The sequence below is a fragment of the Calliopsis andreniformis genome, chromosome 6 (genome assembly GCF_051401765.1).
Source record: "Calliopsis andreniformis isolate RMS-2024a chromosome 6, iyCalAndr_principal, whole genome shotgun sequence".
NCBI lineage: Eukaryota > Metazoa > Arthropoda > Insecta > Hymenoptera > Andrenidae > Calliopsis > Calliopsis andreniformis.
The window spans coordinates 7,826,969-7,854,949 of NC_135067.1; the positions used below are offsets into that span (position 1 = coordinate 7,826,969).

General features: G+C 29.7%; 5 protein-coding genes across 13 annotated transcripts in view; 3 read left to right on the forward strand and 2 right to left on the reverse strand.

Moving 5' to 3' along the window:
* LOC143180022 (sphingomyelin phosphodiesterase) overlaps positions 1-4,809 on the reverse strand; it is a 34,061-nt gene extending 29,252 nt beyond the window's left edge. For all 3 annotated transcript variants that reach the window (XM_076379507.1, XM_076379504.1, XM_076379506.1), the window contains exon 1: positions 4,473-4,809. The gene's annotated coding sequence lies outside the window, so the exon portion shown is untranslated. The remainder of the gene's footprint in view (positions 1-4,472) is intronic.
* A 1,501-nt stretch (positions 4,810-6,310) lies between these two features.
* Positions 6,311-9,090, forward strand: LOC143180982 (ankyrin repeat and MYND domain-containing protein 2). Of its 2 annotated transcripts, XM_076381084.1 has the most exons (5): positions 6,311-6,529; positions 6,845-7,085; positions 7,176-7,222; positions 7,293-7,982; positions 8,058-9,090. In XM_076381084.1, the coding sequence occupies exons 1-4, from the start codon at positions 6,329-6,331 to the stop codon at positions 7,935-7,937; spliced, it is 1,134 nt and encodes a 377-aa protein (XP_076237199.1). In that variant the 5' UTR covers positions 6,311-6,328; the 3' UTR covers positions 7,938-7,982; positions 8,058-9,090. The 2 variants fall into 2 exon arrangements, with proteins under 2 accessions (XP_076237199.1, XP_076237198.1); XM_076381083.1 differs by having other exon boundaries at positions 6,312-6,529; positions 6,845-7,222.
* A 684-nt stretch (positions 9,091-9,774) lies between these two features.
* On the forward strand, positions 9,775-15,159 carry LOC143180310 (HEAT repeat-containing protein 6). Of its 3 annotated transcripts, XM_076379945.1 has the most exons (12): positions 9,776-10,207; positions 10,346-10,594; positions 10,695-10,928; positions 10,996-11,821; positions 11,888-12,174; positions 12,249-12,590; positions 13,034-13,281; positions 13,580-13,799; positions 13,922-13,999; positions 14,066-14,272; positions 14,348-14,464; positions 14,537-15,158. In XM_076379945.1, the coding sequence occupies exons 1-12, from the start codon at positions 10,037-10,039 to the stop codon at positions 14,708-14,710; spliced, it is 3,153 nt and encodes a 1,050-aa protein (XP_076236060.1). In that variant the 5' UTR covers positions 9,776-10,036; the 3' UTR covers positions 14,711-15,158. The 3 variants fall into 3 exon arrangements, with proteins under 3 accessions (XP_076236061.1, XP_076236062.1, XP_076236060.1); XM_076379946.1 differs by lacking the exon at positions 13,922-13,999 and having other exon boundaries at positions 9,775-10,207; positions 14,537-15,159; XM_076379947.1 differs by lacking the exons at positions 14,348-14,464; positions 14,537-15,158 and having other exon boundaries at positions 9,775-10,207; positions 14,107-14,249.
* A 1,096-nt stretch (positions 15,160-16,255) lies between these two features.
* Positions 16,256-20,634, forward strand: Drongo (Arf GTPase activating protein drongo). Of its 2 annotated transcripts, none has more exons than XM_076380234.1 (6): positions 16,256-16,521; positions 18,096-18,616; positions 18,713-18,907; positions 18,989-19,165; positions 20,178-20,296; positions 20,366-20,634. In XM_076380234.1, exons 1-6 carry the CDS (start codon positions 16,355-16,357, stop codon positions 20,417-20,419), a joined length of 1,233 nt encoding a protein of 410 aa, XP_076236349.1. In that variant the 5' UTR covers positions 16,256-16,354; the 3' UTR covers positions 20,420-20,634. The 2 variants fall into 2 exon arrangements, with proteins under 2 accessions (XP_076236349.1, XP_076236350.1); XM_076380235.1 differs by having other exon boundaries at positions 16,300-16,514.
* On the reverse strand, positions 19,015-27,942 carry Dock (SH2/SH3 adaptor protein dock). 3 transcript variants are annotated; one of them, XM_076380238.1, is made up of 6 exons: positions 27,551-27,942; positions 25,775-26,007; positions 21,941-22,878; positions 21,578-21,773; positions 19,506-19,584; positions 19,015-19,153 (listed from the first exon to the last, which is right to left on the reverse strand). In XM_076380238.1, exons 2-5 carry the CDS (start codon positions 25,791-25,793, stop codon positions 19,565-19,567), a joined length of 1,173 nt encoding a protein of 390 aa, XP_076236353.1. In that variant the 5' UTR covers positions 25,794-26,007; positions 27,551-27,942; the 3' UTR covers positions 19,015-19,153; positions 19,506-19,564. The 3 variants fall into 3 exon arrangements, with proteins under 3 accessions (XP_076236353.1, XP_076236351.1, XP_076236352.1); XM_076380236.1 differs by lacking the exons at positions 19,015-19,153; positions 19,506-19,584 and having other exon boundaries at positions 20,977-21,773; positions 27,551-27,922; XM_076380237.1 differs by lacking the exons at positions 19,015-19,153; positions 19,506-19,584; positions 25,775-26,007 and having other exon boundaries at positions 20,977-21,773; positions 27,551-27,923.
* Positions 27,943-27,981: the final 39 nt, after the last annotated feature.

The following is a 27,981-nucleotide window of genomic DNA, read 5'->3' on the forward strand; positions in this document are numbered from 1 at the left end:
AGTTTGACAAGACTAGTTTAGTCAATCACACTTGTCAAGTATTGATACTTTATCGATTGTTTTACTCCTATAATTTCACAGATGTTCTATTGGGTAGCCAATACTTCATCTGTGAGAGTTTAGAAATAAAGCAATGGACAGGTTGCCCAAAATTAACAACAAGCGAAAAAAGTGACGACAAAGCTGGATTTGTTAAACAGTAAATATATGTATAATAAAATTTATCAAAACCTTTCGACTTGGTACCTCCAAAATAATTCTCCACCCCCATCTTGCTATAACTCCATGCAAATAAAATACCTTCCTCGAAAATCATTAAGTAATTAATTATATCACACAAATCAGTTTAAACATGGCATATCCCCTGCACGCAAAATTTTTATGAATGAATATTTCAACTCCCCAAAATAAAGAAATTTTGTTCTACAGCCATATCTTATTATGGAAAGAATTTAATTAGATAAAAAACATTGGTTCGACAAGAATCTTGAAGACATAATATCGTTTATGGTATCTCCGAATTATCAATGCAATGAAAGTACAGAAAATATCTACGAAAAACCCACAACGTGCCGAGTAACAGAGTTTGATCATGTAGTTGCTTATACATAAAGTACATAAAAAAATGTGGGACATTTTTACAGGGTAGGTTCTACATACGTAGACAATAAAAAAATTTCGAAAACATATAATTTTTTAATTAGATACGCGCTATTTTATATTGCATAAAACACTGCTCCATTTCTTGCCTATATGGTGTACTATTCTCCTTAGGGTCCTACTAGGCCCACAGATATTTCAGCCTTTTAAATGAATGGATCTTGAAGAAAGTATTGCTTTGTATGCAATATAAAATAGCCTTTAACTAAATAACTAAACATTCCTAGACATATGTGCACATAAGCTTTCTTTTATTGCCTTCGTACCTAAAATCTACCCTTCAGAAATGTCCCCCATTTTCTAATACACCATGTATTATAGAAGTCAAGCATTCAACAACGGACCCAGACAGACTTGCGAGCGATTGTACTCGAGAGCAGATGAATAATCTGGACGTACCATTATGCTACATACCTTGAGCTTCAAATAACATTCATAGACTACTTGAATCATTGACAGTGCGTGCTTTGAGAGCGCAAGCGTCGAGAAGTACTAGACCCGGAGACTGGGAATCAAGGTCGAGGTTTAATTCTTAAACCAGCTTTCCACGACGCGTGATTCAGCGAACCTGGCGCGAAACTTTAAGACTTCCACAGACCAACGCGAATTTTCTGCAACAGCAGTGAATTTGCAGGGAATTTTTCGTGGCATCCTCTTCGTACCAATATCAATTCGTATGTTTTCTTAATTTGCTGCCACTACGATAAATTCACATTGGTTTGTGGAAGTCTACATATATAAAAATGTAAACATTTGAAAAGTGCCTTATTTGCAATTCGCATTTAAAATATCGAAATCATCAAATACGAATTATATATCTATATTTTACTGCAATCAACTAAAATATGACATAATAAATAAAAATCAAATTAATATATCTAAAAGCAACTACTTTTGATTACAATTTAATTCTAATTAAAAACATAATTGCTAATTTTAATTTTAAACAGTTAACATTTACCGAATATTTTACGTTCGTAAATGCAGGCGATGCAAGGGATGAACTAACAAGAGAATGTCCCGAAGCGTTAAATTTTGATTCTGATAAAAGTTCAATATGTTGTAGATCTTAAGAAAATATTTGATGTGTATTTTTTGTTGCTAACTTTCATTTTTAAAGAAAAAAACCCTAAAGTTAGGGGTAAAAACATATTTGAGTCAGTATTTCGAAAACTATTAGAAATAGACAAAATCTGTATGCTGAAGAATTTTGTATTTTTGAACGGAGAATTTTACTATGTAAACAGATTCACAAAAGGTTCATTTATTTAACTAATACGTTCAAAAATAATACTTCCTGATTAACTTTTCTGGTCACATGTTAACTAAATTTGAAACCAAATCAAAAAACAAACTAGGGCTTCATATTACATATCATCTTCTCCTCTATGAAACATAATTTATGTATCTGAGTATATTACAATTGTACATACATATGAGGCATTGAATACAAAAGTGGACTAAGGCACATTTTTTCCGAAACTGAGTTAGTAGGATTAATTTACTACAAAGAAACACTATGTTGCCAAAAGCTAAGATGAGAGGAGATGAAAATGACACACAAAGATGGAAGCAGATTGTTGGTAGATTGGCATTTGTTTTATAACATTTGTTACATTCGTCCCGTGTTACATTTGTTCCTGATCTCCCCTACATATAGAATACAAAATGATGTAAGTATTCACTAGGTCTTTCAAGTTTATTCTATTATTAGTGGATGCTCGTAGTTATTACAGACTTAATGCAATTTAAGAATGGGAACCCCCTACGTGCGATAAGCTCACGAGCTCTCTCGAGCATTGTTATGCGCTCGTGAGCGCGTTTGCTGGGCATTCCTGCTCTAGACCTTCAATTCTACAAACCAGTTTTTACATAATTTTGTTATAAATAATCGGAATTACGTTGCGTTTAGTACCATTTTAATCAGAAAAACATAAGAAATTGATTAGCGTTACTTGCGTAAAGTAAAACAAATCCGATAGCAAGTGAGGAACTTTTTCTACTTCATAATCTTTATTCCTGTATTTGCGTTTTACATTTCTATTGTTTTCATATGTCGACAGTTGAGCGAGGGACCATTCTTTTTGCTAGTTGCTGTTACATTGTTCGCTTCGACGGATGGAACAAAGAAAACTGAATAACCATGTACGAGTATTAGTCACATTAAATCCGAGCTGCGGTTTTCGATCGATACATTAGTACATATCAAGCAATTATTGTGTATATAAGTGAAAAAAAGGAGAACTTAAATTACACTATTACTTTACAGCCCAAAAACACTTTATTTATAATAATACCATAGTCCAAAAAATACAGATTTCGGTAATTATTTAGAAATCAGACGACTTCGTCGATTTCGATGATTTTGAAACATGTATCAATATTGATATTCTGAACAACTTTTTCCTATACATATAACCATCATTCGACTTTGATTTCTGAGATATTTGCAAAAAACTGGTGTGCTACTACTACAAGGAAGTCTTCTTGTACGTGTCCGTGGCAGTGTACTCGTCAGTATGCGAGAGTCGCTTTTCTATTGTTTCTATAAACATAACACGAACTTGGCAAGTAGTATTATACTATAAGGTGTGGACTAACTGTAACTATTGAATTCGAGCATTACCTTCGTAACCTTTAGGCCCATATCAGAATTCCATGAAGCATCCACGCTCCACATTGCGTGCAAATTACTTGCATATATTGTATGAAAGCATTCACAGTTTCGCGGTTGATGCGCACGTTATGGCATAGGGTAATTTCATCTGCGCACAGACGCAGACGCAGACGCCCGCTAAACTCTGAAATGGGCCTTACTTATTGTGATTGGAATAAATTTACCCAATGAAGAAATCCAGAGAAAAATCCTCTAGGCGACCTAACACCTTACAAGGACCGAGTGGGTCTAAGTTTATTACATATTTATTCGTTTAAATGACTGACAGTCTTAAGTCGCTGGCCGCCATTGCATGTATAGGAGAAAAGTTCAAAATCTCGTCCTCTGTAATATATCCAACGACCATCAACATCAGTGAGGTGTAATCTTTCATGCACAATTACCGAATAATCAGATCTGCTACATAATGGACGACGTCGCGTCGCGTCGTACGAAATGCACACGCAGGTGCACTTGTTACTGTAGTGTGTGTTGAGTCCATTGCAAGCAATTGCAGGACTTCATTCAAAAATTAGGTAATAGGTATTACCACTGACAACAACAGATCATGAATCACCGGCAGCTAATCAATTAAATAATTGAACTGGCACATATTATAAAGAAAACATTATTTTTGTAGCTTTATTAATTTTGTAACCGTGATATTGAAACTCACGCGTTTGTAAACTGTGAATTTATAGTGTTTCTTGTGTGTAGTCTATGCTTATGTTTGTGTTATGAAGTTTGTAAGTATGTTAAAAAACGAAAAATAGAATTGGATAGAAGAACTAATTTAAAGAAAGAAAATTTCAAAGAAAAAGATTATATATTAGAATTATTTTATTCTGTACACATTTCAACATCCTTAAAGATTTTTAGAAACTACTAATTGTGAATAATATAGCGAGAATCTTAAATACTTGTAAAACATTCAAGCCCACAAAAATAAAGCAAGAAATTCGACGTTACTTTTAATTTATGTTCCTTTCGTAGATTTCTCTGACAGCCAAATCGAAATCAAACGCGACGAATCACTTCGAAGCGTACAGGTAAGATTTCAAGTGACAATATCTACCTTAAGAAAGAAGTTAATCGCTATCTTATTTAAAAATGGCCAGTTAAATAAAAAAGTTATCAGTGGATACAACACACTTACGATTTTGTTATTTCGTAGAGATGACACGCGGTGCATAAAGAAATCCTCGCAGGTAAAGAGCTTATTATCACAAGAAATATTTGAAACTTTAAAATGAAATTTTAACAACGTGTAAAACTTGAATTATTCGAATGAAATTAATTTTATAATGATGGAAGATCCTCACACCGTTTCACGCGTTTTCTAGAGCACCAGGAACAGACACGATGCGCACACACACGTGTTCACTTTCACACACACTCACACACACACTCACTGTTGACTACATACACCAACTCTCTTTTCCTCACTCCCCCCTTTCTCGCTCAACGTGTTGTGCGCGCGTTGCCTCCTGCCACGAGCTCTCTTATCTGGTCGCGGTCACGACTCGGCGTATACTAACGAAGCTCAACACGCAACACAGTGTTGTACCGTACCCATTACGATTTAACTCTCTCGTCTCCCCTCCATTTTCTGAAGCACTAACCGCTATTTGTTAATTCAGTAACTCCCATCTGGCGTGCTTAAAATTTGACACTAGGACACGAAACATTTTAAACGGTACAAAAATATAAAACAAATGACAGTAGCTCTTGCAAGCTATATCTAGTGATTCTACTAAACAAATTACATTAGTAGAGGAGAAAGTGAGAACATGGAAGTGAAAACAAAATTGAACATTAAATTTTAATTTCATCTGACTGGAACGAACAATAATAGAAAGTTATAAATTTACTCAGAATGTTTACCTATATTAAAAACTTGTTCATTAGAACTAATCATTGTACACGCTGTTTGAATGATCCAATTTTTTGGTAATGTAACAAGCTTGGTTTTCGTATGAAGAAAGATTGTATTTTAAAGAATTTCATAAATAAGTACTAATGTTAAACAAAAATGGAAACTTTGGTAATACTTTTTCTCAATCTTCTTTAACTGCCAATTGAATGATTTTACTATTACTATTTTGCCAGTACTTTACGTTTGAAATCTATACCATTTTAAACTTATATCTAAAAAATGAGTGTCTCAGAGTGTACAGAAATAAAATTGATATTATTTCAGGGTTACTTCTCCTTCTCGTCTTCGTTTATATTATTTTCCTCATTAAAATATTGATTTACATTTATATGTTCCATAACTGCAGTATCGCTTTGTTGCATATGTTTTCGACGTTATCGTTACTTAATTACATTGCATTTATTAGAATTTTTATAACTTAGTATATTACGTAAAGCAAGTCACCTCATCTTTCAGTATAAAGTCGACTCCATACTTTTTCTAATATAAGACGTCTAAATAGTCGATTTAGGAATTGACTTTTTAATGGTTTCCGTCTAAGAAAGAGAGAGAAAGTTTAAGATAGTGACGGTACCAGTAATTTTATTTATTCTTATTGTGTTTCGTTTTTTAACCAAAAAACATGCGTTTAAATTTTTGCGCTTAAGCGCGTCTATACTACAGAGCCACCATGCAGGACGTGGGCGAATTAAAAAATGTCTACACAAGTGACAACCTCACTATAAGAGATTGTAGACCTGTCTACTAACACCATGACAGCCGGCTTTACTTGTCGTTAAAGGCGGGATTTCTTATACGCACCTGACACTGGCAATGAGATGCCCCAAATGCACAGAGCAGTTTTCAATATATATGTGATCACAGCTGATTTAGAGTCGGTTGTGATGTGATGTATTGGATTCGTTTTTTTTATTCTATTCACGATTCACAATGATACGTTGGGTACCGCGACTGAACGCGGCGGTATCAGACGCGTATACGAAATCCCGCCTTAGGGCGAGAAACGCAGTAATATCAACATTCGCGACGATTCTACGCTTTTCGAGTTCTCGTTCTCTTGATCGATAGTAAGAAAAATGGCGCCCGCCATGGAGAGTTTGACCGATATTCAGAAAAAGATTTTCAAAAAAATCAGTAATAATGAGGTATCGGAACTTAAAACGTTATTGGCAGCGAATAAAATTAAAATAGATTTTGTTGATGAAAATGGCATGAGTCCCCTTCAACACGCCTGTTATAAAGGAAACAAAGAAATAGTACAAATGCTTCTCGATCAGGTAGGTTATGTCTTCAAAAATATAACAAACATATTTAGAATTTATAGAAATCTTCATTTTAAAAAAAATCTATTGTACAGGTTTTTGATAAAAAATCAGTGGAAATATGTTTTGTGTAACATAAAAACTATTAATTAGATGTTAAATAAACTAGTTGCAAGTTCGATCTATTAGAATTCTTGAGATTTGTTTAGTAATTTACTTCATTGTTTGAAGTATCAATTTTTGTTTTTAAAAGTGTTTATTTCGAGAGGTGACAAGGAATAAATTACATAAATAATATATTTTATGTTAATTCTAACTTATTTATTATAGGGAGCAGATGCTAATTTGTGTCAACATGAACATGCATATACAGCCCTTCATTTTGCGGCTTTGAGTGGTAATGCTGAGCTGTGTCACCTTTTAATGTCTCATGGTGCAAGACTAACAGCAACCAATAGTGTAGGACGAACACCAGCACAGATGGCTGCTTTTGTAGGCAATCATAATTGTGTAGCAACTATCAATAACTTTATCCCAAAGACTGACATAGATTATTATGTCAAACCACAAGGTTTGCAAACCGAATCAATGTTACCATCACATTTAGCAGATTCTTTCCACAAATTTATAATGCAAGTCAATGTCCATCCTGTACGTGTAGTAATGAATTTACAGAGATGTCCTGGCCTTCTGGAAAATGCTACTAAGGTAAAAATATAATTTTCATGCAATAATATATATTACCAACTAATATAATGTTTCACTTTGTATTTTTTAGATACAAAAAGTTCTTGAGTGTATGCGTCACAAGGCAATGACAAGAGGTGCAGATACAAATGAAATAATGGCATTAAAATATCATTACTTAAGTTGTGTGGTAGCTGAAGTGATTAAATTCCAAAAAAGACAAGAAGCAATGAAGGCAGAAAAATCAGAAAAAACGAATGAAGAAGGAGAAGAAAAAAAATCGGATACTATAGAAGTTTTAATAAAAAAATTTTTAAAATGTGGCAAGAATGATGGTGTACCAGAATATCAAGAAGCTTTCCTGAGAGAAAGTATAAGAGAATTTCCATACAGAGAAAGTACAATTTTTCGTCAAATGGTAGCAACTCTTGCAGCTAGTGATCCACCATCTGCTGTATCAGTTGTCTCAGCTGCAATTAATGGACAGAGAGCCTTCTCTGACAACTCTCAAGTTTGTGTCACATGTGGGGAGGATAAAGCTAGTAAAAAGTGCAGCAAATGTAAAGTTGTACAATATTGCGACAGAGAATGTCAAAGACTTCACTGGTTTTTGCATAAAAAAGCATGTACCAGATTGGGTCAAACTTCAATTCCAAGCACAAAAATAAGTGATGCGGACAGAGAACAAATAAACAGTGTCATGAGCTCTAGGCTACAAAATCTGAATTTTAATTAAGGAGATATGTAAAATTTAATTTCAGGCAATTAACCTCAATGCATTGTAGGTATTTTTATCTATTTAAAAGTTTCGTTAAGTTATTAAATTAAAGTAAAAAAAAATGTTCAACGTTTTTAGGAACTATGCATTTTGACCTTCAAAGTATGGATGGAGAGAACCAATGCCTGAGTCAGTAGTCACTCAGGTCTTTGGAGACACAGTTTTCGGTATGCGAAGGTTAATTTTACACAAAATAACTGAATTTTAATTATTATGATATACCTTCCTTACATCTTTCTTTTGTCTGAAGAAATTCATTGTTATGTGGTATAAATATTTTACTATACATAAATACTCGGTTAAAATGTTATTTCCTCAAGATTGTACTCTTATGATTGTCGTCAGTGTAGAAATAAAATATATTACTAAATATACTTTCATCATTTTCAGTATTATACAACCTTGCTACAAGTCATTCTCGTGTGTAAGTAATAACTGTACAGTATCTTGTTCATCCTTGGTACAATTTTCTAATATCCAAATATGTAGATATTCTTTTCCTCTCAATTTCTGCAACTGTTTAGAAGCAAATGATCCTTCATAATTATACAGGGTGTCTGCTTTAACTGGAAACGGTGAAATATCTCGTGAACAATTGGTGCGATAAAAAAGGTTCTTACTAAAAATGCTTGGTCTTATAAAAAATTGCATGTCTTGACTATTCAAGAAAAAGAATACATTTTATCTCTTATTACGAATAATAGAATCTTTCGGTTTTGTTATGAGAAGTAATCTGTTTCTTCGTTTCGTCTCAAAGATCGCATTTTTATTTATGGCGAAAACTAAGCGATTTCACCGTTTCGTCGGAAACAATTTCATTTACAGCGAAAATTTATTTCACCGTTTCACCTGGGAAAGTGTCACATTTAGAAAACTAATACATTATATCGTTGTGTCAGAAAAGATCGCACATTTTGGATATTGCGACAAAAGATTTATTACAAATAATTGTTTGCAAAATTATTGATAATTATTTATATTCTATTTATAATTACAAATAATCATTTATAATTTATAAAAAAACTGTTTATAAATGATTCTGAAAATTTTATATATATACATATAAGTATGACATTTTAATGTTTAATAAATTACTTTTCTTTCAACTTTGTACATGCCATTTCATTTTACACTTGTTTAGGTTTATTTCTGTTAATAAATTTTATCCCTTATCCTATAATTAATTGTAGTTTTCTACAAAATTTGTATATATTCAGTTTTCCAAATTACTATAAAAGATTATGTAATAAGTTAAATAAACATATAATGACTAAATTTTGTTGTTATATAAAATACTGTTTATACGTGAAAATTAATTTTTAAATAACAACACAGAAAAACTATGCACAAAAAATAAATTACTTGCGTACATGTTTACGACCAGATCAGAATTAAATTTTGCATACATCCAGGGAATCGAGATAGAAATTCATGACCAGTTACATCCTCTCAACGACCTGTGACCGTAATGAGAGATGAGGACGAGAGAAATCTTGATCACAACGTAAGAAGTTTGAGATGACTCGATGACTGGTGAAAGAGAAATTCTCTGAGAGGTTTTGAGAAGCTTCGAGAGAAACAGTCACGATCAGATCTTGAATTCGATACTTATTCAACACAGTTGGATAGATCACTCACGTTGTTTATTATCTATTATCGTGACAGTATTCGGGCTTTCCGAAAATAAACTTGCATTTTCAATAAATTAATTTGAATTAATATATGATATATTAACTTAAAATAACATAATTAATTTTACTAAATAATGAGTATTGTAAATACCACTCTTTATTTGTTTCCAACATTGACATTTAGCGAGCATCCTTCGTAAGATATTCTACTCTTCTTATTTAAATGTAACATCCTGTATAATGTATAATCAGTGGTGGCGCTATATCCACTGTATCTGTATGGATATGTATTGTATGGATACTGCACACAGTAGTGTGTGTCGAATGTAATATTTCTTTTTGTACTGTGTTTTGTTGGTTAAATAATGGATACCTAATTATTAAACTTTACTTGTGATTATTTTTAAAAGAATTTAATAGTGGAAAATGACTTCAACGTACAGTGATTATTCGAATGATATAACTAAATTTACTTGTATAACGGAGAAGTTGCTTGCATTGACAAAAACAAAAAGCCATGAAACAAAATTAATTAGTAATTACCTTTGCGATCTTAATAAACTAGATTATCGATTTGTCTCACTTTTAAATGATAATGTAAGTGGAATTTTGTACAATTGAAAATTTTAGTTTGTATTTTTAAATGTGATGAATAGAATTAATGGTACAGTACAACAATGTATGATTACTTTATTTCAATGATTTAAAAATTTTCCTTAAATTTTCAAATTTTAGGTGGTGGACTTACTAATTCAGCAATTATGTGTGATTATTATACCTGAAGATACAGCTTTGATTCGAAATATCTGTAAACTTTTATATAATTTAATACAAAATAATGTAAAATTTCAAAGACAAACATATATATGTTCCAAAGAATGGATTTTAAAAGTTTTAGAATCTGCTTCACCAGTTGTACACAATGAAATTCTTTTAACTCTGAAAAATATGTTACTGAATGAACAAGATGATAATATTAATCATGTAATTATTTCTTTTTTAATATATTTGTATAATATTTTATTCTACGTCATAATAATTAGTAAAATTTTTAAGACTCTGAATTTCAATTATATATTTACAGTATGCTGAATTATTATTTAGAAAGAATAAATTATTGAACAAGTTTTTAAATCCACGGGATACACATTGGTCTGAAATTCAGTATCATGCACTTGGTTGTATAGAAGGAATTTTATTAAACAAACATTATGGTACTTTGATAACACAAGAATTTATATGTATTATCAAGGAAATTATATTAAATATTCTTTCATCTTCTCAAAATTTAAGTGATGATAAATTTTATCGTGCCAAGGTAAGATAATTTAAAAATGTTAATAAATTTGTTATATTAAGTGCTATTTACTAAATAAAATTTTTAGATCTTGACTTCATGTTTACATATATTGCACATTATAACAGTTAATAAGTTATTACCACATTCTACCAATTTTATGGGTGAAATTTTGGGAGTAGTGCAAGCATTTCTGTTTTATGGTGTTAAAGAATATCCACCTGTAAAACCACAACTTCTTCATCCAGTAGCAATGAATCTTCCAGAACAAATTCATGTTATACCTAACAGTAAAAATCTAAAAAATCATAAAGTAAAATTAAAGAAGCAATCTACGAAGAAAATGACTACAGAAGAAAGAAATATTATGCCAGAATATAGAGGTATAAATATATATTCTAGTGATTCTGATGCTTCAGACACTGAAACTATGAATTCAATTTATGTGGATTCTAAGGTAAGATTAGAAGCTGTACACTTGCTGCAAGCAGTTGCTGAGAATTCTCAGAATCGTGAGATTTTTGGATTTTGGCCACAAATTGTTGCTACTGGATCACGAAATGACGCCAGAGTATTGGCCAGAAGTATTTTAAAAGAATCTGTATCAAAGGTGAAACAAAATATGTTAAATATTTTAACAGAATTATTGACAAATGCTAAACCATTTTTATCTCATGCAGAAGATGATACCAACCAGGTATCCTTCATTACATTTTTTGGTACAGTTAGTCTGATGATAAAAGAATTACATTTCATGTTATGTTTAGTATTAAATGATGATAACAATGTAGCTGTTTTAACTCATGCTTTAAAGTGTGTTGTTGCTCTAATTCAAAGTACACCATATGCACGTTTACAAACAGGACTTGCCACAAAATTAATGCGAAATTGTAAACCATACATATCTCATAAAGGTACTTATATCATTAATAGGTATTTTTACAAAAGTTAAATTATTAAATTTGTCATATTTCATACAGATCCAACAGTTCGTGTCGCAGCATTGTCTACTTTTGAAGCTATAGCTTCATGTGATCCAATTACACCTGAAATATTTGCAATACTTGCAAAACAATTAACTACCTCTATAGAATTGAATCAATTGCATTTAAATGTTCCCAGTACTGATAGTAAAGAAGAAAAAGAAGAGGAAGAAAATATTGAGGATGCGAAACTTGATATAATTAATGAATATGACAACAAAGAACTGAAAAAGGCAGACATCTGCTTTTTGATACATACTTGCTTGCAAAATGTATCAGACAAGGTATAATTATATTCAAAGTTTTGAAGAGAACATACATAAGTTTAGAAAATAAATTATATATTGTTTAATCATAGACAACAAGTACACCTGTCCGTCTTCAATCTCTAAAATTAATTAGTAGAATGGCATTCAATACTGGAAGTCTTGTATTTTCACACACAGAACTTGTTGCAACAATTTTGATATCTGCTATACAAAATTCTGACACACAAGTGATATTACATGTTTGTCGTACACTGGAAGTTATGGCTGGTTGTCTGCTGAAATCAGATTGTGACAGCAATAATGTATTAATATTCTGGAATATTATACTTGAACCTATGACACTACTTCTTCAACATTCACAAATGGTATTAAGAGAAGCTGCATGTGATTGTTTAGGTAGCATTAATCCCATCGTATTTACGCAATTATCGGTAAGCATATATTTACGAATTGAAGTATAATTTGTACATTATGACAATGCTAAAACAAAACAAAGTGTTCATACTGTTTTAGTTATATTCATTTGTATCATATGACAAATACTTAATTAATTTAATATGACAAATTAAACATTTTTAAAATATATTTCTTTTCAGAATATTTTCAATTTTCATTTCTATTCAACACAGTTATTGCATTTACTAATAAATATCTGTTTTATCAATCAATTTTAATTGCACATTTAAACCGCTGAAAAATGTTATATTTGTAGGATATTTCATATTTTTTCAAGCTTAAAAGGTGTGAACAATAGTGTAAACAATTACATATAAAAAATGTGTGAACAGTTAAATAGCAGAATAGTTACAATTTGTACAAAACTATAAATTATTTAATTATAAATGTAAATCTATTTATTTATAAATATTTTTAGAGACAAAAGGCAATTTTAATTATCACAGTACTATTTGGTGCAGTACACGATGAAGAAAGTGCTGTAAGAGCTGCAGCATTGCGAGCATTAGGAATGTTGGTCACTTTACCTTCATTAAAAGATGAAACTGGATTTTTAATGGACTTAGCTGATCTAGTTTGTTTTATTGCTGATGATAAAAATCTCGGTGTTCGCATTAAAGGAGCTTGGGCATTAGCTAATTTATGTGATTGCCTCTCTAAAGAAAAGTTACTTGCAAGCATATTTAGTATTTAATTCTAAATTAATTATTATATAACACTTTCCGTGTTACTAACAATTTACAATAGTATTTAATTCTCAAAATAAGATACTTTCGTTATTGCAATCACTATTTTTTGTAACTGAATATTATAGTCTAACTTTGTTGACTTATCTATCAGAAACTTGCATTATGTTGCTACACGGAACGTGTTAGATACTTCGTATAAATAAATATTATTTTTAGTTTAAAGTTCATTCTACAAATATTTTTTTCTTCGATATTTATACGATCTGTTTTTGCAGAAATCATGAAGAAGTGGAACCTCTTCCTTTGGAAATTTTATTACCCAAGCTTTATCGTGTCAGCATTGCAGCATCTAAAGATAGTGATAAAATAAAATGCAATGCAGTCCGAGCTCTTGGAAGTATTATCTATTTATGTTCTAACAAGCGTATTTTGATCGACACTTCGTTAGGAATAGATGCTCTTATAAGCTGTGCCACTTTAGGGAATGATATGAAAGTAAATATTAACTAATAATTTGTGCTTTAATACTATTTCATAATTTTCTCAAATCTTATATTAGTTTTTGTACTGTAATTAATGTTTCATTAATTTTTATCCTTATTTGTTGAATTTTAAAGGTACGTTGGAATGCTTGTCGAGCCTTAGGATTGGTGTTAAGTAACAATCCTGATAGTATATTGCAACCATCGTGGCGGGTAACAGAATAAATATTTGATACAATTTTTTATTATTTATGTAATACAATTCTATTGTTTTAATAGGATTTAATATTTCCTGTTCTATGCAAAATAATCTGCAACAGTCCAAATTTTAAAGTTCGTACTAATGCAGCATGGGCATTATATTCTTGTAATTCTTATGATAAATATGTTGTGACTCTATGGAAGAGCATTATTTTAGCATTTGAAAACTCTCAACATGTGCCCAGCTATACTGAATATTCGCACAGAGATGCTCTTGTACAACAAGTAATTAAAATTATTATTGTATATATAATTAAACAATTACGTAATTATATAAATTAATTGTTCTTTGTATCTTAGTTGTGTCTAACACTTGGTCATGTGGCTGCTTATACCGAAGTATCAGATTTACAAAATCTTTGGGCAGAGATTGGTGATCATATAGATGATATTTCTAACTATGTAAAGAAATTCCAGGTATGACAGCTTATTACATAACTCTGTATTATTGACCTTTCAAAGGTTGTACTACATAAATTTTCATTTTAGGAAACTATTGTACCTGAAAAAATTGGAGATCTTGTAAAAGCAAAATTTCAGTTACAAAAATATGCAAAAAGTGCTCCGTCGACAACAGAACGACGAATTGCTCAAAATTTAGCAAGCATCTTTGAAAGATCTAATCGATATGATAATTTAGATGTTACTAACGTAACATCATAATACAATGAAAATAAATAAATTACATGACAATTTGAAAATAACATACGAGCGAAAAATTGATAAAATTGATACGTTTGATGGAAAAAGAGTACATACACATATATGTACACACGTATTTCTGTAAATCAGCTATATTGACTGTACTGACTTAGATATATGTTATATATTAATACTGAGGACATACCAAGTATATATAGATATATAAGGATATATATAATTCAATAATATAGTCAATATAACCAATTTATGGAAAAAGAACACATGTATATATGTGCCCATTTTTCGTCAAATGCCTCAATTGCTAATTTCTGAAAATATATCACATAAGTGTATCAATAATGTGATATTTGATCCATATACTTAAGAAAATTTAAATTAAAGTAATATTTTATTTTATTGTAAATATTTATAAAACGAGTGAAGAGGAGTGTTTCAGCATTTTCTTTAATAAAGACATTTTGTCAAAATATCTTGCAGACTAATCATTTTTCTACCATGTTATTTTAATACTTTTTTATCTAGAAAAAGATGATTCGATTTATGCAAAAAAATATTTCTATTTTATAGTAATGTGAGAGACCGAATGTGACTTATAGGATATGCGTGTATAATAATGGCTTCCGACTCATAGAACACGAGTTTCGTATATTATTTAAATAAATTGAGTTTATACAGTTAATATTCAGTCCTAGTTTCTTACACACTCAAAAAAATAATGTGTATGCATCATTAACATGCATCATGTATCATTTCTGAAAAAAATATAATTACGAAAAATTCTTTTTAAATAATTCATCTTATGCAAACATTTTTTTCTAACTTCAACCAGAGAAAAAAAACAACTTATTCCATTTGTGTGAATTCTCCTATATAAAAGTGTAAATACAATATACGCACAGTTTAGGTTTAATTTTTTAAATCTAATTTTTTAAAATATTTCAATTTATCTATAACACCTAATAAGTGATGCTTACAATTTTTCAAACTTTTTAAAATGCACATTAAATTATTTGTTAATGTATGTATTTCGTTTTATTCGATTTCAATACTTTGTATGATCGGAATAAATACAATTTCTGCGAATGTATGTAATACTTGAGGAAATAGCGAATATTTTTACCAATTTTGTCGGAAGTCGAGGATCAGGATGGTAACAGAACAGCGCGCGCGTAACGTAGCATTATGGTCTGCGCAGGTCTGCGCCATTGGATTTCATATCATAGATGGGAATCAGTGGTACGTGGGACTGTAGGAATATGCTTGTGGCGCTAAAAACTGCGCCATGGAATCTACTGTTGTAGATGGGTATGTTTTCCAAAGCATTCGTAGGTGGTTAAAAATAAGGTAATCAAGTTTTTTGTTCCTCGAAAATGCATGATCTGTTTACACATACGTATATTAACACATTGTATGTTTACATATGCGTACATTATACGTACAAAAAATAGATCTGACAAATGAGGATCAACCTTAAGATGTTATATTGTGAATATGATCTGAATTCGATCTATTTTCTTATAAAACACTTTTAGAATGAGTTACGGAACGCATGCAATTGCCGTGACAGAAAATTGAGTCAGTTCCGTAAGCAGACCGTAAGAATTGTGTCTCTCCATTTAGAATTGCAATATCCTCCTCTTTTATATGATGGCTTCCGCAAAGAGAAAGCAAGACGAGAAGAATTTGAAGATACTTCGCGAGCTGGTCTCGCAACCTGGTAACAAAGAATGTTTCGACTGCCATCAACGAGGTCCAACTTACGTCAACATGACAATCGGTTCATTCGTCTGTACTTCTTGTTCTGGTATGCTGTAAGTACTTGTCACCTGTAAGAAGCCAACAAAGTGTACCGAATCTCCTTTATGATTTAAAATGATTTAGCAGTTATCTTATTTACTATTCTTCGCAACACGAGTAAGCCAGTAAATACATTTTTCTTACGAGATGTCTGATGATCAAAGGTTGGAAATTAACACTGATCTAACGTCAACTTTTTAAATACATTCGATAAGTTGTTTCACTATTAAAAGATCAAATATATATATATATATATATTCGTATATACCGTAAATAGCTCATTTTATCAGAATATTTATAACAAACACAATTCGTTATCACTTAGTGTAGAGAATTATACATTATTAAATCTTTAAATTTGTGATAAACAAATTTTATTAAACTATACATTATTGCTTAAATATTTTTCTTTATGTGTACTTTTTGTTATTGGTGATTGAAATATTGTATTCACTTTTGTCTAACTGGGAAAAGCACTATCTTATAAATCTGTGAAATAATTTTAATTATCATAAAAAACAAGTTAATTTGGTAAAAGGTGTTAAGAATAGAAAATATTAACTTTGTTTTGATACACTGGTTTATGGACTTTTAACCAGTATAATAATCTTCCATATTAGATATAATTTTTATATATTTAAAATAATTTTTAAAAAGTTCACTGAAATTTTTTTAGTCATTTCGTTTAAGGCTTAAGAAAATTTAATTAAAATATTTTTAAAAATGGCTAATATAACTTCCATAGAGATTATAGTCTCTACAATTTCAAATGGAAAATAAGTGAAACTTTTTACTGGCCTCACTAAGAACTCTAATATGTTGTGCAAAGATTAATTATGTATAGTAGTAAAATTGCTATGTTGTGTGAATTTGTTATAAGAAATTAGAAAGTAATATGTACATACAAAACAAAGGATTAAATTTTAAGAGTTAACAAACATATAGTATTGTCCTTTCAAAACTGTGAGAAACATATTTATTATCTGGTCAATATCTGGCCAAACATGTACACTAAGATTAAATATTATGCTCTAATTTCTTTTTATCTTCAACTTTGTCATTAAATTTTTTTTGATTTTACTGAATTTCTTAACCATGTTAGAATAAAATTATATTATAGGAATGCGTTGTTATACATACAGGAGTTGTTTGTATCATAAAATCATATATTTTTTATCACAATAATGTACAAATGTTTACAAGGTTCTAGAACATTTTGATATAAATATCTTTTTGGTTGATTAAATATATAAACAATTGTATGATAAATATGACATCATTTACTAATAAATTCTTATAATATGTAATCATTGTTAATTTTTTAATGCCATTGTCTAACCTTTCACTTTTTAGTTCATATAATATATAAGCTGTATACCATATTTCATAATTTTAGTGAGCAGCGAAAGAGTTAAAAACCTTATCATTTAAAGTTTAGTTTTTCACAGGAAAAAAATTAGTTTTTAATTCATTTCTTAATTTTTTATAACAAATCTCTTCACCATTATATGTAACATATTTTATTATTCTCAAAATAATTAATAGCTTATTATAAAGTCCTTTTAAATAATTCTGTTTAAAATTACAGGCGGGGCTTGACACCACCACACAGAGTAAAATCTATTTCTATGGCAACATTTACACAAGAAGAAGTAGATTTTATAAAGGAACGTGGCAATGAATATTGCAGGAGGATATGGTTGGGTTTGATGAATCCAAATTCCTCTCAAACCTTAGATACAAAAGATGAACAAAAAATGAAAGATTTAATGAGTGCAAAGTATGAGCTTAAAAGATACTATTTGGATCCAGCTGTGGCAAATCAAAACTCTAATCAAAAGACACAATCGTCAAATCAAATCAACATTCCAAGGGTTCCACATTCTGGGACATCTACTTTGTCTCCTGTATCAATTCAGAAAATAAATAGTTCGGAGTCAATTAATTCTAATAATTTTTCAACAGATTTTGTAGCTGATTTTAGCAAAGTTCCTGATCCATTTATTACCACTACATTGCCTACAAACAAACTCAGTCAACCAATTGTACCTCAACCATTTTTTGCCAATTTTGACAACAATCCTGCTTTTAATAGTCCAAAGAATACAAGTAAATCAAGATAATATTTTACCTGTCATAATAACTATAGACATTTTATACATGAATAATAAAAATTAATAATTTATAAATTTATTCCAAATTTAGACATTGAAATATTAAGCCCATTCGAACCAACTACAGGGAATTCTGCTAATGTAATGAATACAAACGGACATACGCCTCCATCGGAAGACCGCTATGCAGCACTGAAAGACTTAGATTCATTAATGAAACAAACACAGTTGAAAAATGATAATACAACAACAAATTTAAATACTTCTACTTGGAATGCTAATAATGGTATATGGGATTTATTTTCTTCAAATAATTTATCATTTGATTAGAATATTATTTTATTAGTTATATGTTCTTCTTTTTTAGCTTCAAATTCGAATTGGAGTGTAGGAAATCAAACTACACATGTAATCTCAAATCCTTTTGCAACTGGTGATTTATGGCGCCCATCGTCCAACGTAATCAATAACAATACACAATCAGTTGACTCTCTATGTAATCCTATTAATCCATTCAAACCAGTTCAGTTCCCTGTGAATAATGGTAAGTAACTATTTCAATAATATGAAATACAAGGCTAGAAATTAAAATACAACATGTACATATTATAAGTAAGATGTTTATATATTTATGGAAAATTTAAATATGCAAAAAAGTACAAATTGCACATTACTTGCAAACGCATATTAAATATTCAAAGTAAAGTAGGCATAGTAACATTTAATATGAATAATATTTAGTATAAAATATGAATTTGCATAAACATTACAGTCAAATTACAAATATACATATAACGTAAAAAAACACAAAATATCAAAAGAAAATAAACGATACTTCAAATATGCTTTAATGATACTACATTTTATTAAAGAAACTTTAATACCTTAACATCGGTGAGTTTCGGCCAGGAACTGACGCATAGTACAGGGCCTTTATACTAATCTAACGCAGAAATGTGTCATCTGTAACAGGACGTAGTGTTTGATTTGATACAAAAATGCGTCATTCGACGTTAAGGTGTTAAACTGCAACTCAAATAGTTTCATTCACTAACTGTGGTAAATAGACACAGAATTTGATTAATTACATTCGACATAAATTTTATCGATATATCTGTATAAGTGAAAAGAATTATCTATCAAAATCAAGTATCATGAGAAACATTTGAGAGTATTTGTACTCTGTAACAGTATCGACACTCGCTAATTTTCGCTTTTTCGGCAATATACATGAGATTTGATAAAAAAAGAAAAAGCTTGAAACTCTAATTCTTACTTAATCCATGAATTTGAAGAATTATCTGTTGAAACATCGCATTGTATATACAGTGATATGATTCGTGGATAATGAAAAACGTTTTCAACAAAACGGAAAATACTCATATGAAATCGAGTTAGTTAAGTTTATATGTCTATTTCCGTGGTAATTAGTGAAAATAACTATTTAAGTTGTATATTAATAGGAGTTCTTTCTTTTTCATCAACAATTTCTATTGTATAAGTATAAATAGAGATTTCATGAACATCCTATACTTATAGTATTATCATTCTTATAGATTCACAATGGGTAGGAATTGGATCATCCAATAATAGAGATGTAATTCAATTTAGTCAATTAATGACAAATAAAGTGTGGCAACCTTCTCTTCCAGCATATCATGCAAATCCATTCATGGTATATTTTTAATTTTTTTATTAGTTTTATTTTTAGTAAAATGTATTTAAATATACATGATTTTTTCAGATCGGTTCTGGTGTTAGCAACATTACAAGAAATTCAAACAATCCTTTCTTATGATTAAGTAAATTGTTAATGGAGTTACGAACAAATAATGCAGACCTAAAATATGTTTAGATTAGGACAGTTGTTTGTATATGTGACCTTACTGGCAATTAGTGCCATTAACTTTTATCTTCAGGAGCACCAATCTCTTATTCGTATAACTAAAATAATACTTCTATTTATAAATATAATATACACGTTAAATAAAGATTAATATTTGTTACCAATTATGCGAGTATCACACTTATTATAATTATACCTCATTAGTATCACTTAATTTCATTTAATTACATGAAATAATTTATGTAATTATTATGCGAAATATTCATACCAATTAAATTGAATAAATTATTAACAAATAATGTTAATATCTATAAATTATTGTACATATTAAAAGTACAACTATTTTCAATTTTCAAAGCATAATAAAGTTACATAAATCATATTAAGTTATTATATGCAATTTGTAAAGATAACGACCAAAACTTATGTTTGTAAAGTACCTAAATAGTAATAATAATAATAATCATATAATTAATAAGGAATTGAAAGAAGAAATTTATTTTACCCAATACACACTTAAATACAGTTTATTTACTTAAAAATTTCTAATAAATACAAAATCACAAATGAACACTTAGTCTTTGTCAGAATTCAATACCTATGGATTTAAAGTAGAGATCCACTTCGGTTATAATTGCATGATAACCGTTATTTCATTGTTACACTTGCAATCTACATTATGTGTAGTTATAAATATATTATTAATTGTAATAACATGGTCGGTTGTGTTTTACAATTACTTTATATGGATATAAAGAGAAGCTTTGTGTGTCAACTAGTCAAATGTCATATAGCTGCCATACAAATATTTTATTCGACAGTCTTAGCCTTGTTTGCTAAATAGTTCGGAAGCTCCAATGAATAGTAATAAGAATTACTGGTGGCAATTACTTAGAGTAATAAATTATTTTATCAGTGTAAATGGACAAATAATCAAGAAACACTAATATATAAGTTCACCAATTATGTTAATCGTTATTTATAAACATACGAGATGTATGATATTGATATTACTAGGCAGGCGTCGTGTATCTCAAGGAGATACATTACAAAGCGCATGGACTGTCTCATGGCACAAGTTCACCTAGCATCCATTGCTATTAAGGTTACCTTTTGGCAATGGGCGCACCAAGTATAACTTCTCACCCTGCTTGTTAGTATAAATAGGTGCTCGTTGATAATGATCTACCAACTGATCTAATGTATGGAATTTTCTTTGACCAATGCAATAAAGTGCTCCTTCCACATGTACCCTGAAGTGTTTATTACGACCTGGAGCTTTCAAAGATACTGAGTAATCTCCCACCTGAAATTTATTTATTTATGATTTAATTTAAATATTTTACATTATACTATAATATACATTATACTATGATATACGTTATTAGAATATATTGCTTGCTATCACTAGGAATGTAATTAATAATCAACTTATTTAGTTCGTACATTAAAATCAATTTTATTTATGCTTACATTGGTTTCACTATCTCTAATTAAAAAGTCACCGTCATGACCATGTTGATTTAGAAGCGTATCACACTGTGAACGTGAAATGCTACCATAATACCAAGGCTTTCCAACAAGATGTGGTCTATCACCAGGATCTGGTCTTCTTTCAAGTGAATCCCCTGTACTGATCTCATTACTTGTCATTCCTCGTTCACGATATGGTTGTGTTAAATATTCGCTGAGTTCTTGAAGATAATTGCGTGGCACAAGACCAATTTGTCCTTGACTATTTCTCGCTTTGTACCATTCAGGATCTGCTGGTGGACGGTCAAGGATTTCTAAACGATCACCTTTTTCAAAGGATAACTCTTGATCATTATTAGAGGAAAACGAGTAAAGTGCCACAACAATGTCAAGAACATTTTCTGCCATTGCATACGTATGAAGGGTATCATCTGTATCTCCCTCTTCTTGAGTATAATTTGATGGAAACCATCCTGCTTGAGTGCCACTTTGACCTCTCCACCAACCATCATTACTTTTTTCTAATATTAGAATTCTAGTGCCTTTGACCAGTGATAATTCATCTGCTTGTTGTGCCTGGTAATTATATTTGACAACTGCTGTACCTATTGCTTCGCTTGGATCAGCGGGCAAGCGCCTGGCCATAATAGGAGATTCCACAGCTCTAGAGGGTGAATTACTAGATGGTAGAGTTTTTGAACCAGAGCCCTTTTTGACTTTCTTCTTAATGCTGTCAAACAGAGATGGTTTTTCTTTTTTGACATAATTACTTGGTACATAGCCAGCTTGACCTCTTGCACTTTGTACTCTCCACCAATGTTTAGAGTCATCAAGGAGCAAATAACGTTCATTTTTACGCAAGTCTAATTCTTGAGCACCTTGTGCTCCATAATCATATTTAGCGACAACATAACACACGTCGTCTTGACTTGTTTTGCCTGAAAATTATTACAATTATATTTCTTTTAGTCACTACATATTCTAAATACTATTTTTTAATATCAAATACTGAATTGTTATTAAATATAAAATGATGATAATAGATACTGCAATATTGTCCATATTTAATAGACTGTCCATATTAAATATGAACAATATTATCCATTTAATTTATAAATTTAGCCCTTTATAGTCCATCCCATATAAGACTTCATTACATTCAATGTAATGTTCTGTTTCAGTCAATCTTATGTTGAATTTGATTCTACATTGCATTTCATCATATATTAATTAATATACATATTTTATATCAATTAAATGCTGAAATAATAAATTATACAAACTATTGATTAAATTCATACAGTTCATTTGTAACAAAGGAACAAAGATACTTTAGACTATAAAGGGTTAAAATTATTATACTAGAGGATTCCTAAGAATTTATGAGATAAAATAATAATAATATCAAAATCTGAAACTTGTTTATATTTACTACTTAAATATACATTAAATATAAAATTGAAAGAATATAATGCATACACAAAAGAAATCTATAAATATATAAAGAAATAAAAAACAAATTTTGGGAAATACTGAATTCTATTATATGTTTAAAAATGTTGCTTCAGAATACTGTTTAACACATTCAATATGGGAAAAACTACATTTTTGTCAAAAACGTTTCAATTTTTGGTACCATATTGAATCTATTAACAATTGTTTATGTATTAGTATAAACAGTCTAAAAATATTAATCAACTACTACAAAAATTACATAAAAATTGTTCCTGCATGTTATTGCACATATGGATTTATCTATTGCTTTTTGTATCATGATAAGCAAAGATATGAGAGTAGTTTACACATTACGTTCATTATTACTGATACAATTAAAAATAATAAAAAGATGGAGGAGACTACCATTTAGAAAGAAAATTATTTGTAAAAGGTACTACTTATAAAGCGACTACCTAAGAAATCTATCAGAAACAAACAATAAAAGTTTAGAAATTTTATTTAAATAATTTTTATGAATTTCAATATGTTACTCCATATACTTAAATATAAATCATTACACAAAAATACTCAATGCTACATTATCCTTGCATGCATACAAATGTTCATTGTTTTGCAAATACTACATTCCATATTGAGTATAGTACATTGTATTATATTTTTCATTTCATTTAGAACATAAAAAATTTTTTACTCTATATCATTATTTATAATTTATCCAATATTTTTTAACATTATGTTTAACTAGTTTTAAGATAGTACCTAAACTTTCTTTAGAGTTATTTGTTTCCTATCCTGATACATTGTTTTATAACATTGTACTATTCTAATGTACAAGAAATAAACATGGTGTAGCACATTACAATCCATCAACAAGATAAAATTGTATTGTCTATTGCTATGTTATGATCTATTAATAATTTTTTATCATTGTTTCATAGATGTAGACAATTATTGATGACAATTATGTCACAAAATGTTAGTAAATTATTGTCTATAAAAAGAGACCAATACTTCAGACAATTTAAAAATTAACAAACTGTTAACATATTCAAAACTATAAAACATAATAAAATTGTTTCAAATGATATATTTGCATTTATATTTTATTTATATTATTGATAAATTCATTAATTTATGTACAGGGTATTTCAAAAAATTGGGATTAAACTTCAGGAACATTTAGTACTCATTGAAACAAATAAAAAGTTCTTAATAAATTTAGGTCCAAATATTATCAATTTTGGAATTATAAGATGGTTTCATTGTTCAGAGTTTAAGAGATGGTCCCTGGAATCAATCAAATTTTCATTATTTCCAAAGACCATCTCCTGAGGTCTGAACAGTACCTACCTCTATCTGCAGCATGTATGATATGACCTTTGTTCATTTCAACATACACTTGAACATATTTTTTATAAAAGTATACATGTTTCTCCACACATTGTTGTGACTAATGATCCAATCTTGAAATACAATTCTTTGACAACTTGTGCCAGAATTCTTGTCAACTCTTTGCAAAACTACTTCTTCTAAATCAGAAGTATAAACAAATCTCAATGGTCCATACTTTATAACTACCTTTTAATGTTCCAGTCTTGCTTAATCGTTGACATAGTTTAAAATAGTTTCTTGATACAGACATGCTATTTGTTTAGCATTATTACTTGCTTTACTATGCATGGAATGCATTTTTAATGTTTCAAAATTTGTGTAAAAATGAAGCATTATATAAATAATGCTAAAATAAACTGGGCAGTAACTCTACACCCACACAGAGGCTGTAATGCCAAAGCAGTAAAGTACATTCTTCTGTTATTGTTACAGGATGACACTGCTTATTTATAACTATATAGTGCTAGTATCGTATTTATTTTATTTGATTTAACAATTTACTCAATAAATTATAAATAGATACACAATATAGCCTGTTGAAATATTATGGGCTCATAATTGAAAACATCTTATAACTTCAAAATTAATGATATTTGGACCTATGTTTATTAAGACCTTTCTCCAAGTTTTAATGAGTACTATATGCTCCTGAAAATTTATCTCAACTTTTTAACACAGCCTGTATGTACGATCTATAAATTTTATATGGTATAGAATATTTCAATTTATTTAGACACTGTGCACAACAGTTTAATGTTATCTGATTTATTAATTGTACCAAAGAATAAATATAAAATTCAACATACAATTACCTATGTAATTATGGTAAATTACTTATCTTATGGTAAATTATTCTTGTCTATTGTAATACTTAACATAAAATACATATTTAATGATAATTTAATTATTGCTTGTTGATAAATACTGTAGTGGCTATCAAAATCAATTTACATACAAAGCAAAGCGTACAAGTATAAAACGTACCATGCTTCATGGCTGCCATGTGCGAAAACAGATATATATGTTTCAATGTGGCGTGAGTAGCAGCTACTCACACGCTATTTGCATAAATTTTAAATCTGCTTGTACTGTGTTGGCAGCGTGAGTGTAGCAGGCATTCATTCTTTAGCTTTTTATTTAGTGTTGATACACCTGCTGATTTCTTTGCTCAGAGTCCATTGTTCTCAAGGGTAAGGTAAGCAAGTGCATTACCAACACTTTGGGAAAAATAAAATAACAATTATTAACTTCAGGTAATGAATATTGTAAAATTAAAAATTTTATCATATGATAATATTAATGAAATTACATTGTATTTTTATCGATTTTTATCTTAATTATTATGTTTATTTACATTTTAGTATATATGCATACATAAAATGTATTAGTATTATGTTAAATGTTTAGCATAACCAGCAACATAATGAAGAATAATTAATAAGTAAAAGCATTAAATAGTACTTGTAACACTATTTAAGAATAACTTGTACATTATTGTTTCTAATATCTTAAATACTAAATGTACAAAATATAACATCTTTATGTTTTGATAAATATATTATAGCTCAAAATCAATTATTCATGTACCTATATACATATATGTAGTTTAATATGCTATGTTAATATATATTTATTTTTATAAGAGTAATATATATTTAATATTGAAATAACATATATAAATGTACAAAATATATAATTGATCAGAAACATTAAATAATATAACGAAAGGTACATTTATTTTCCAGCAAGAATGATAAGAGCAAAACGTCAAGAAACTATTATATTTCAGTCTTCAAAGCTGTTGCATTAAGAGTACTCGAAAGTAATAAATTTAGTTAGTATCTATGAATAAAATGAAAGTGATACGTATAAAGTACAACAAATTTATTGCAAATTCAACTGCTCACTACATAAAATCATTTATGTTAAAAGAACAAAGTCTTAGTAAATGCAATTACAAAATGTACATAAAATATAATATTAAATATACTTTAAATGTGAAATACAGATTAAACTTAGAAAATGTAAGAAACTACATATTTATATGTTAATACAGTTATATTATTAACGATAATATTCAATAAACAAATGCTGTTTCACATATGTACGTTCATAAAAGGCAATGCAAAGCATTTACACCAACTTCAATACAAAACAAAATTGTAAAATTTTACCATTAAATTATATGTACCTTTATGTAAACAAAAATTAAACAATCTGCACTATATATTACAAGCGGCAATTATAAAAAGTAAAATTATGAAAAATAAGAACGTATGTGAGAAAAACAAAAACAAAATATACCATTAATGAATGTGTTCATTTTGAAGATTACCTGAGAAGTTTCTATAACGAATAATGAAAAGAAAGTTGTATAAATATAGTAAAATGTTCCAATTAAAGTTTATATTTGATAAATTTCAATAAACGTCATACACGATGATTTGATAAATTATACGAACATGCCGCATATCGTAGACATTTATAAAACACAATACAACACATATGTACGTGTGACTTGAATAACTATTTTTTTTTTATCTTTTTTGCACAAACTCGAACGAGGATCGACGACTTTCGAATATATACGATACGTTGATTGCTTTACTGCCTACCATACTACGAAAGCTAAGTAGAAGCGTGTTGAGTGCAAGGGGGCAACGACTTGGCGCGAGCCAGTTCAGCCGTTCATTTTATTTTTCATTAAAAATGCTAATAAATTGTTTTATTCTCTCAAATACTAGGTAAATACCGACTTACCGATTTTTAAACTTGACATATTCCTGCATACAAGCTTCGAAATTTTACGTCGTTATACAGCTTGTTTTCCCCCACCCCGGCTTGCAGCCATGAACGGGAGCGACTAGAGCGTACGTACGTATAGGGGATTGAATCTTTATGGGGAATCGGGTCGCACAAAGAGGGGAATTAGGGGAAGACAACACGACCCGTACAGAACTCCATCCACTGATAGACTCTATCCATTGCTTCGCTTTCGATAACCACTGAATGCAAAAATAGAATATCACTACTTTTACGCACGGCGTCGACTTCGGCTAATGCATAAAGCACACTCTATGCGAATAATACTTTGTTTTTCATTTTACATCAATTCATTTATAGGATATAGGACCCCTCCCGCAAAAAGAACAGACCCACCCTTAATTCGGAGATATTAAACGACCATGCGC

Excerpts from the sequence above, each read along its gene's own strand:
- LOC143180982 (XM_076381083.1), top strand. The coding sequence starts at position 6,329 with ATGGCGCCCGCCATGGAGAGTTTGACCGATATTCAGAAAAAGATTTTC. Across the intron at positions 6,530-6,844 it reads TACAAATGCTTCTCGATCAG|GGAGCAGATGCTAATTTGTG; the intron begins GTAGGTTATGTC and ends TATTTATTATAG. Across the intron at positions 7,223-7,292 it reads TTCTGGAAAATGCTACTAAG|ATACAAAAAGTTCTTGAGTG; the intron begins GTAAAAATATAA and ends TGTATTTTTTAG.
- Drongo (XM_076380234.1), top strand. The coding sequence starts at position 16,355 with ATGATGGCTTCCGCAAAGAGAAAGCAAGACGAGAAGAATTTGAAGATA. Across the intron at positions 18,617-18,712 it reads TAATAGTCCAAAGAATACAA|ACATTGAAATATTAAGCCCA; the intron begins GTAAATCAAGAT and ends TTCCAAATTTAG. Across the intron at positions 20,297-20,365 it reads ATCATGCAAATCCATTCATG|ATCGGTTCTGGTGTTAGCAA; the intron begins GTATATTTTTAA and ends TGATTTTTTCAG.
- LOC143180310 (XM_076379945.1), top strand. The coding sequence starts at position 10,037 with ATGACTTCAACGTACAGTGATTATTCGAATGATATAACTAAATTTACT. Across the intron at positions 11,822-11,887 it reads ACCATACATATCTCATAAAG|ATCCAACAGTTCGTGTCGCA; the intron begins GTACTTATATCA and ends TATTTCATACAG. Across the intron at positions 13,282-13,579 it reads GATTGCCTCTCTAAAGAAAA|AAATCATGAAGAAGTGGAAC; the intron begins GTTACTTGCAAG and ends CTGTTTTTGCAG.
- Dock (XM_076380237.1), bottom strand. Across the intron at positions 21,774-21,940 it reads TTAGAGATAGTGAAACCAAT|GTGGGAGATTACTCAGTATC; the intron begins GTAAGCATAAAT and ends AATAAATTTCAG.